This window comes from Haliotis cracherodii, unplaced genomic scaffold (assembly GCF_022045235.1).
Source record: "Haliotis cracherodii isolate W230 unplaced genomic scaffold, xgHalCrac1.p SCAF_6, whole genome shotgun sequence".
Classification (NCBI taxonomy): Eukaryota; Metazoa; Mollusca; class Gastropoda; order Lepetellida; family Haliotidae; genus Haliotis; species Haliotis cracherodii.
The window spans coordinates 47,606,614-47,618,230 of record NW_027266319.1 but is presented as its reverse complement, the minus strand read 5'-3'; the positions used below and the strand labels follow the sequence as shown (position 1 = coordinate 47,618,230).

Sequence of the window (11,617 nt, the reverse complement as noted above, 5' to 3'; positions counted from 1 at the left end):
ATGGTGCAATTACTGGATCTGTGTTAAAGAGCTGACTCGAGGATTGGGAAGGTTAGCTCACTGAGCTTGAGTTGACTTGTTTGATTGCTGCTGCCTGAGCTAACCAGTTCATTTCATAACTGTCAGAATTAAAACAAGCATCCAACAACTGAAGGTGTGATGTATCAAAAAGAAAACGATTTACCTAGACCCTGATCAGTGTTCAGGTCTGAGAGATAGAAAAGCATCCTGGATTATCACGAGTATCACGTCTCCATTCTTTCATGATCTATACTTTGGACTCCTTTAATTTAGTCATAAATTCAGTTCGAATAACACAGCATGAAAAAGTAGATCATGCCCTCACCAGTGCCCTACTCTCCAGTGCCCTACTCTCCAGTGCCCTACTCTCCAGTGCCCTACTCACCAGTGCCCTACTCACCAGTGCCCTACTCACCAGTGCCCTACTCAATTCACCAGGGCCCTACTCACCAGTGCATGAAAAAGTAGATCTCCAATGAAACTGCATTGTTCTTTTATGATTAAAAGCAGCAATAGCAACAGTGCCCTACTCACCAGTGCCCTAATCAACATTGTCCAACTCACCAGTACCCTTCTTTACAGTACCCTACTCACCAGTGCCCTACTCACCAGTGCTCTACTCAACAGTCCAAACTCAACTGTACCCTACTCACCAGCACCCTACTCAACAGTATCCTACTCACCAGTACCCTTCTTTACAGTGCCCTACTCACCAGCACCCTACTTAACAATATCCTACTCACCACCACCCTACTCCACAGTATCCTACTCACCAGTACCCTTCTTTACAGTGCCCTTCTTTACAGTGCCCTACTCAACAGTATCCTACTCAACAGTATCCTACTCAACAGTACACTTCTTTACAGTGCCCTACACACCAGTACCCTACTCAACAGTGTCCTACTCACCAGCACCCTACTCAACAGTATCCTACTCACCAGCACCCTTCTTTACAGTGCCCTACACACCAGTACCCTACTCAACAGTGCCCTACTCTACAGTGTCCTACTCACCAGCACCCTACTCAACAGTATCCTACTCACCAGCACCCTTCTTTACAGTGCCCTACTCACCAGTACCCTACTCACCAGTGCCCTACTCAACAGTGTCCTACTCAACAGTGTCCTACTCAACAGTGCCCTTCTCACCAGTACCCTACTCAACAGTGCCCTACTCACCAGTACCCTACTCTACAGTGTCCTACTCAACAGTGTCCTACTCAACAGTGTCCTACTCAACAGTGCCCTTCTCACCAGTATCCTACTCAACAGTGCCCTACTCACCAGTACCCTACTCTACAGTGCCCTACTCAACAGTGTCCTACTCAACAGTGTCCTACTCAACAGTGCCCTTCTCACCAGTATCCTACTCAACAGTGCCCTACTCACCAGTACCCTACTCTACAGTGTCCTACTCAACAGTGTCCTACTCAACAGTGTCCTACTCAACAGTGCCCTTCTCACCAGTATCCTACTCAACAGTGCCCTACTCACCAGTATCCTACTCAACAGTGCCCTACTCACCAGTACCCTACTCTACAGTATCCTACTCAACAGTGCCCTACTCACCAGTACCCTACTCTACAGTGTCCTACTCAACAGTGTCCTACTCAACAGTGTCCTACTCAACAGTGCCCTTCTCACCAGTATCCTACTCAACAGTGCCCTACTCACCAGTACCCTACTCTACAGTGCCCTACTCAACAGTGTCCTACTCAACAGTGTCCTACTCAACAGTGCCCTTCTCACCAGTATCCTACTCAACAGTGCCCTACTCACCAGTACCCTACTCTACAGTGTCCTACTCAACAGTGCCCTTCTCACCAGCACCCTACTCAACAGTGCCCTTCTCACCAGCACCCTACTCACCAGCACCCTACTCACCAGCACCCTTCTTTACAGTGCCCTACTCACCAGCACCCTACTTAACAATATCCTACTCACCACCACCCTACTCCACAGTATCCTACTCACCAGTACCCTTCTTTACAGTGCCCTTCTTTACAGTGCCCTACTCAACAGTATCCTACTCAACAGTATCCTACTCACCAGTACACTTCTTTACAGTGCCCTACTCACCAGCACCCTACTTAACAATATCCTACTCACCACCACCCTACTCCACAGTATCCTACTCACCAGTACCCTTCTTTACAGTGCCCTACTCAACAGTATCCTACTCAACAGTATCCTACTCACCAGTACACTTCTTTACAGTGCCCTACACACCAGTACCCTACTCAACAGTGTCCTACTCACCAGCACCCTTCTTTACAGTGCCCTACTCACCAGTACCCTACTCTACAGTGCCCTACTCAACAGTGTCCTACTCAACAGTGCCCTTCTCACCAGTATCCTACTCAACAGTGCCCTACTCACCAGTGCCCTACTCAACAGTGTCCTACTCAACAGTGTCCTACTCAACAGTGCCCTTCTCACCAGTACCCTACTCAACAGTGCCCTACTCACCAGTACCCTACTCTACAGTGTCCTACTCAACAGTGTCCTACTCAACAGTGTCCTACTCAACAGTGCCCTTCTCACCAGTATCCTACTCAACAGTGCCCTACTCACCAGTACCCTACTCTACAGTGCCCTACTCAACAGTGTCCTACTCAACAGTGTCCTACTCAACAGTGCCCTTCTCACCAGTATCCTACTCAACAGTGCCCTACTCACCAGTACCCTACTTAACAATATCCTACTCACCACCACCCTACTCCACAGTATCCTACTCACCAGTACCCTTCTTTACAGTGCCCTTCTTTACAGTGCCCTACTCAACAGTATCCTACTCAACAGTATCCTACTCACCAGTACACTTCTTTACAGTGCCCTACACACCAGTACCCTACTCAACAGTGTCCTACTCACCAGCACCCTTCTTTACAGTGCCCTACTCACCAGTACCCTACTCTACAGTGCCCTACTCAACAGTGTCCTACTCAACAGTGTCCTACTCAACAGTGCCCTTCTCACCAGTATCCTACTCAACAGTGCCCTACTCACCAGTACCCTACTCTACAGTGCCCTACTCAACAGTGTCCTACTCAACAGTGTCCTACTCAACAGTGCCCTTCTCACCAGTATCCTACTCAACAGTGCCCTACTCACCAGTACCCTACTCTACAGTGTCCTACTCAACAGTGTCCTACTCAACAGTGTCCTACTCAACAGTGCCCTTCTCACCAGTATCCTACTCAACAGTGCCCTACTCACCAGTATCCTACTCAACAGTGCCCTACTCACCAGTACCCTACTCTACAGTATCCTACTCAACAGTGCCCTACTCACCAGTACCCTACTCTACAGTGTCCTACTCAACAGTGTCCTACTCAACAGTGTCCTACTCAACAGTGCCCTTCTCACCAGTATCCTACTCAACAGTGCCCTACTCACCAGTACCCTACTCTACAGTGCCCTACTCAACAGTGTCCTACTCAACAGTGTCCTACTCAACAGTGCCCTTCTCACCAGTATCCTACTCAACAGTGCCCTACTCACCAGTACCCTACTCTACAGTGTCCTACTCAACAGTGCCCTTCTCACCAGCACCCTACTCAACAGTGCCCTTCTCACCAGCACCCTACTCACCAGCACCCTACTCACCAGCACCCTTCTTTACAGTGCCCTACTCACCAGCACCCTACTTAACAATATCCTACTCACCACCACCCTACTCCACAGTATCCTACTCACCAGTACCCTTCTTTACAGTGCCCTTCTTTACAGTGCCCTACTCAACAGTATCCTACTCAACAGTATCCTACTCACCAGTACACTTCTTTACAGTGCCCTACTCACCAGCACCCTACTTAACAATATCCTACTCACCACCACCCTACTCCACAGTATCCTACTCACCAGTACCCTTCTTTACAGTGCCCTACTCAACAGTATCCTACTCAACAGTATCCTACTCACCAGTACACTTCTTTACAGTGCCCTACACACCAGTACCCTACTCAACAGTGTCCTACTCACCAGCACCCTACTCAACAGTATCCTACTCACCAGCACCCTTCTTTACAGTGCCCTACACACCAGTACCCTACTCAACAGTGCCCTACTCTACAGTGTCCTACTCACCAGCACCCTACTCAACAGTATCCTACTCACCAGCACCCTTCTTTACAGTGCCCTACTCACCAGTACCCTACTCACCAGTGCCCTACTCAACAGTGTCCTACTCAACAGTGCCCTACTCACCAGCACCCTACTCAACAGTATCCTACTCACCAGCACCCTTCTTTACTGTGCCCTACTCACCAGTGCCCTACTCAACAGTGTCCTACTCAACAGTGCCCTTCTCACCAGTACCCTACTCAACAGTGCCCTACTCACCAGTACCCTACTCTACAGTGTCCTACTCAACAGTGCCCTTCTCACCAGTACCCTACTCAACAGTGCCCTACTCACCAGTACCCTACTCTACAGTGTCCTACTCAACAGTGCCCTTCTCACCAGCACCCTATTCAACAGTGTCCTACTCACCAGCACCCTTCTTTACAGTACCCTACACACCAGTACCCTACTCAACAGTACCCTTCTCACCAGTACCCTACTCAACAGTGTCCTACTCAACAGTATCCTACTCACCAGCACCCTTCTTTACAGTACCCTACTCACCAGTACCCTACTCAACAGTGTCCTACTCAACAGGGCCCTACTCAACAGTGTTCTACTCAACAGTGCCCTTCTTTACATCTGTGTACCATGCCAAAGACATAAGATCTTGTGGTATAAGGACTTACCTACCTGTCTTGCAACCAGGAAAATATCTCTTTTATCAAAAACATCATTATAACAGTCTTGTGATTCGATTGAATATATCAACAACTTGCTTGTTTGAGGCCATGATTTTGAATGTAGATTTCTAAAAAATAATGCTGTCCAATATACAACGTCATCAAGTTGTGAGCACATGTTCGAATCTCCAGAAATGATGTCATGATGGAACAATGTTACATTGTGAAATAAACCACTCTTTGTTCTACATTTCTTTGTGTTGTTGTGATTTATAGCATAGCTATCTTATAGTGTGGAATAGGTGCAGGCTATTTATCATGATAGAATGGAGATAAAATACACAGGACAATCCAGGATGCTCGTGAGAAGCAAAGGAAATGAGAGTTAAATCACCCAAGGGTGAGGGTCACTATAACAAATATCACTATCAGGGTAGGTTAGTAAAAACTGGACAATCAATAATCTTAATGGCTGGGAGGGTTCCACATGGACAAATATTTGCAGGAAGATTCCTCAAACAAAATGGCATTGCATGTTTTTTTTAGGGACATTTAGTCCACTTCATGTGTGTCCATCAATATGTTTCTGTAAATAGTACACACGCAAGAGATAGGATTTCCATGTTTTGTTTCACATACTAAACTAACGTTTGTGTATTGCTGTGATATTCTCTAATTATTAACATGTGTGAGCTACTAGCTGGCTCATCTTACTGTGTTGTATTGAACTAACTGCATGCAAACGCTTTATGTTGATGTGTTTAACAATTGCACTTAGATAAAAACAGAATTTTGTCTCATTCAGGGTCACATATCTGAGTTGACGTGGTGCTTCTTCCATACCTACTGAATAACAATTTTTCCCCAGCTTTGCATCTCGGAGGACAGGAACAGGTCTACATTCACTGCCTGGACCCATGTCACTTCTCTCTGATCTGACCCAGCTGTACATCAGGGAGGACAGGTCTACATTCACTGCCTGGACCCACGTCACTTCTCTCTGATCTGACCCAGCTGTACATCTGGGGGGACAGGTCTACATTCACTGTCTGGACCCATGTCACTTCTCTCTGACCTGACCCAGCTGTACATCTGGGGGGACAGGAACAGGTCTACATTCATTGCCTGGACCCACATCACTTCTCTCTGATCTGACCCAGCTGTACATCAGGGAGGACAGGTCTACATTCACTGCCTGGACCCACGTCACTTCTCTCTGATCTGACCCAGCTGTACATCTGGGGGGACAGGAACAGGTCTACATTCACTGCCTGGACCCAAGTCACTACTCTCTGATCTGACCCAGCTGTACATCTGGGGGGACAGGAACAGGTCTACATTCACTGCCTGGACCCACATCACTTCTCTCTGATCTGACCCAGCTGTACATCTGGGGGAACAGGTCTACATTCACTGTCTGGACCCACATCACTTCTCTCTGATCTGACCCAGCTGTACATCTGGGGTGACAGGAACAGGTCTACATTCACTGCCTGGTTCCACGTCACTACTCTCTGACCTGACCCAGCTGTACATCTGGGGGAACAGGTCTACATTCACTGTCTGGACCCACGTCACTTCTCTCTGATCTGACCCAGCTGTACATCTGGGGTGACAGGAACAGGTCTACATTCACTGTCTGGTTCCACGTCACTACTCTCTGATCTGACCCAGCTGTACATCTGGGGGGACAGGAACAGGTCTACATTCACTGCCTGGACCCACGTCACTACTCTCTGACCTGACCCAGCTGTACATCTGGGGGGACAGGTCTACATTCACTGTCTGGACCCACGTCACTTCTCTCTGATCTGACCCAGCTGTACATCTGGGGTGACAGGAACAGGTCTACATTCACTGCCTGGACCCACGTCACTACTCTCTGATCTGACCCAGCTGTACATCTGGGGGAACAGGAACAGGTCTACATTCACTGCCTGGACCCACGTCACTACTCTCTGATCTGACCCAGCTGTACATCTGGGGTGACAGGAACAGGTCTACATTCACTGCCTGGACCCACGTCACTACTCTCTGACCTGACCCAGCTGTACATCTGGGCTGACAGGTCTACATTCACTGCCTGGACCCACGTCACTACTCTCTGACCTGACCCAGCTGTACATCTGGGCTGACAGGTCTACATTCACTGCCTGGACCCACGTCACTACTCTCTGACCTGACCCAGCTGTACATCTGGGGGGACAGGTCTACATTCACTGTCTGGACCCACGTCACTTCTCTCTGATCTGACCCAGCTGTACATCTGGGGTGACAGGAACAGGTCTACATTCACTGCCTGGACCCACGTCACTACTCTCTGATCTGACCCAGCTGTACATCTGGGGGAACAGGAACAGGTCTACATTCACTGCCTGGACCCACGTCACTACTCTCTGATCTGACCCAGCTGTACATCTGGGGTGACAGGAACAGGTCTACATTCACTGCCTGGACCCACGTCACTACTCTCTGACCTGACCCAGCTGTACATCTGGGCTGACAGGTCTACATTCACTGCCTGGACCCACGTCACTACTCTCTGACCTGACCCAGCTGTACATCTGGGCTGACAGGTCTACATTCACTGCCTGGACCCATGTCACTACTCTCTGACCTGACCCAGCTGTACATCTGGGGGACAGGAACAGGTCTACATTCACTGTCTGGTTCCACGTCACTACTCTCTGATCTGACCCAGTTTAAATGTGCTGTACACAAGTTAGATAAGCTCATTTGCATGATGATTCTTTTTGTGATTTGATATCCTGTTTACTTCTCTGTCTTCCATTGTCTGTAATTGTGTATTGTCATGTAAAACACCTTCTTCTCTGAAACTGCTAGATGAATTTAGCTAGCATGCCTGTCCCTTGCAAAGAGGACTCCAAACTTGGTTTGATTGGTTCCAATAAATTAGTATAGTTTATGTCTAAAATTGCAAAATTTAGGACAGGAACGTTAGTTGCTGCCAAGGAAGCAGTAGGGATGGCTGGACATGATATGTGACAAGTATCTGATATATACGTTACAACATCCAGAACAACCTAAATGCTTTGACTCTATTGGTGATTATGGGGAGGGAAATGTGAGCCTGTGTTGTGCTTTAGTAGGTATTTAATTGGTTACAGTTTTCTTCAGGATTTCAAGTTGTCAATTCAGGTTTTAAGGGTGTTTTTCATTATTGATACATACATATTATCCTAATACTGCTTCAAATATGTGAGGTGGGGATACTCTTTCAAATAATTTTTTTTTTAAATATTTGTCATGATTAGTGTTTGATGTCATTTATACATTATACAAGTAAAATCTTTATCATATTTATCTGTCATTTCATAAGATGTGAAACACACTCATATTGAAATATTGATAAAAACAAAATGTTTACATGTCATAGCATAAAATGTCATGTTACAATATGGATCAAAATAACAACAAATATATTTTAATCATTTTATTTTTTATTCTGAAAGTATTGAAACATATCTTGATAACAATTATCATGCATTGTGTGAAATATGAAGTCTTTGAATTTATTTTTATCTTTGAACACATGTAGGAAAAGGGCGGTGGGGTAGCCTAGTGGTTAAAACATTTGTTCGATTGCCCTAATGGGTTCAATGTGTGAAGCCCATTTGTGGTGTCCCGTGCCGTGATATTGCGGAATATTGCTAAAAGCAACATAAAACCATTCTCACTCACTCACATGAAAGAAAAATTCTTTGGTCAGTCAGTACAATCATAATCATAACACTACAAGTAAAGTATACTTTGATCATTCACACAGACAAACATCATGAACTATGAAACTCTCCAGCTCATCTAGTAGCTGCACAAAATCATGGTATGATAGGGACAGTTGGGTATATCTGGACTTATTTTATGTTGGAATGGGCTGCAATGGGTAAATCTGACTCTGATACATGTATATAATTTGTGTCTAACAGATCACCGGTCAGGACTAAAGGACTCCAAAACAACACTGACCGACATAGGCACTGCTGCCGACACAAACATCACAGGTCAGCAGTATCTGAGTCGAGCATCCATGTTGTCGTCAACAGCCAACATCACAGCTCGTGGACAGTTGTTGCAGGCCAGGGAGATATTGGAGCTCGGGCTGCATAACGTGTCATTTGCCAGACAAGCTGTTGCTCTCAATGATGGAAAATCTATCGCTGATGTCAGTTTTATAAAGGTTGGTATCGTCTGAAGTGTACATAATGGTATCATGACATATCAAGATTGGAGGGTGCAAGAGGTGTCACCTTGGGTATTATTTGCACACACTCTTTTTCAAAATCATGGATTCGCCTCTGCAATGTTGTGTTGATTAAAAGTCATTAGTATGTATTGTTCTATATATACTGTTGTTGATCTTCAACCTTTGCCATTGTATTAGATACAAGTTCTTCCATTTGTACAGAATATCTAGAAAATTTATATTTATTGTGATAAATCAAGGACAGCTTGGCAAGAACCTCGTATTACGCAGGCCCATGTTAATGTTGTAGGTTGGGATGCTTCGAGGGTTTTTGTCTGAATTTTACTGCTTCAGTTGTCTCTGAACCTTGTCTTCAGAAAAATGCACTTCTTTGACATCTCAGGGATCTCATATCAGGCATGTTGCCTTTGTAGCCCTGTGGAATTTTATTCAGACATGAAAATCTTTGTTTATTTGTTAACTTGAGGTGCATCTTTTGTAGGTCTTTGAAACTTAGCACATATCATTGTTAGTGCAGGTCCATGAGTGACCATTCAGTAAATAAATACAGCAGTTGAAAGAAAGATAAAAAATGCACAACAATGGTCAAATGTTACAAATAAAGTATTAAGTGTTACTAACAAAGTATTAAGTGTTACTAACAAAGTATTAAGTGTTACTTATAAAGTATTAAGTGTTACTAATAAAGTATTAAGTGTTACTAACAAAGTATTAAGTGTTACTAACAAAGTATTAAGTGTTACTAACAAAGTATTAAGTGTTACAAATAACATATTAAGTGTTACTAACAAAGTATTAAGTGTTTCTAACTAAGTATTAAGTGTTACTAACAAAGTATTAAGTGTTACTAATAAAGTATTAAGTGCTACTAACAAAGTATTAAGTTTTACTAACGATGTATTAAGTGTTACTTATGAAGTATTAAGTGTTACTAATAAAGTATTAAGTGTTACTAACAAAGTATTAAGTGTTACTAACAAAGTATTAAGTGTTACTAACAAAGTATTAAGTTTTACAAATAACATATTAAGTGTTACTAACAAAGTATTACGTGTTTCTAACAAAGTATTAAGTGTTACTAACAAAGTATTAAGTGTTACTTATAAAGTATTAAGTGTTACTAATAAAGTATTAAGTGTGACTAACAACGTATTAAGTGTAACTAACAAAGTATTAAGTGTTACTTATGAAGTATTAAGTGTTACTAATAAAGTATTAAGTGTTACTAACTAAGTATTAAGTGTTACTAACAAAGTATTAAGTGTTACTAATAAAGTATTAAGTGTTACTAACAAAGTATTAAGTTTTACTAACAAAGGTCAAATACGAAACACTTAGAGGCCATATGAAAGAAAGAACAGGGTATTCTAAAGAATGCCAGTGTACTATTGACAATAAAGAACACAACATTGACAATAAAGAACACCAGATTGCTGCAATTTGCACAACATCCCGACTTTAATGTAAATGATTAAAACATGCAATAAGCAAAACATCATCAAGGGCATAACACGTTATGTCAAATATTTATACACAAATACATTATGCTTGTATTGTCACACCTCTGACATAAAGACACATACTGTATTATGCTTGAATTGTCACACATCTACTCCATAGACACATACAGTCTTACCTGGTATGCTTGTAATGTCCCACCACTGACATATAGACACATACTGTATTATGCTTGAATTGTCACACATCTACTCCATAGACACATATAGTCTTACCTGGTATGCTTGTGTTGTCCCAACACTGACATATAGACACATACAGTCTTACCTGGTATGCTTGTAATGTCCCACCACTGACATATAGACACATACTGTATTATGCTTAAATTGTCACACATCTACTCCATAGACACATATCGTCTTACCCGGTATGCTTGTATTGTCATACCTCTGACATATAGACACATACTGTATTATGCTTGAATTGTCACACATCTACTCCATAGACACATACTGTATTATGTTTGTATTGTCACACCTCTATTCTATAGACACATACTGTATTATGTTTGTATTGTCACACCTCTACTCTATAGACACATACTGTATTATGTTTGTATTGTCACACCTCTTCTCTATAGACACATACTGTATTATGCTTGTATTGTCATACCTCTGACATATAGATACATACTGTATTATGCTTGAATTGTCACACATCTACTCCAAAGACACATATAGTCTTACCTGGTATGCTTGTATTGTCATACCTCTGACATATAGTGAGTGAGTTAATGTTTTACGTCACATCGGCAGTATCTCAGCCATATAGTGACGAGTCTGACATATAGCCACATACTCTATTATGCTTGTATTGTCACACCTCTACTCTATAGACACATACTGTATTATTCCTGTATTGTCACACCTCTATTCTATAGCCACATACTGTTTTATGCTTGTATGGTCACACCTCTACTCTATAGACACATACTCTATTATGCTTGTATGGTCACACCTCTACTCTATAGACACATACTGTATTATTCCTGTATTGTCACACCTCTACTCTATAGACACATACTGTTTTATGCTTGTATTGTCACACCTCTACTCTATAGACACATACTGTATTATTCCTGTATTGTCACACCTCTATTCTATAGC

General features: G+C 43.3%; 1 protein-coding gene across 2 annotated transcripts in view; it reads left to right on the top strand.

Annotated features, from left to right (window-relative positions):
- LOC139444904 (cilia- and flagella-associated protein 54-like) overlaps positions 1–11,617 on the top strand; it is a 122,026-nt gene that overhangs the window by 21,402 nt on the left and 89,007 nt on the right. For both annotated transcript variants that reach the window (XM_071225911.1, XM_071225910.1), the window contains exon 16: positions 8,716–8,966. In XM_071225911.1, the coding sequence (XP_071082012.1) occupies positions 8,716–8,966 (251 nt within the window). The remainder of the gene's footprint in view (positions 1–8,715; positions 8,967–11,617) is intronic.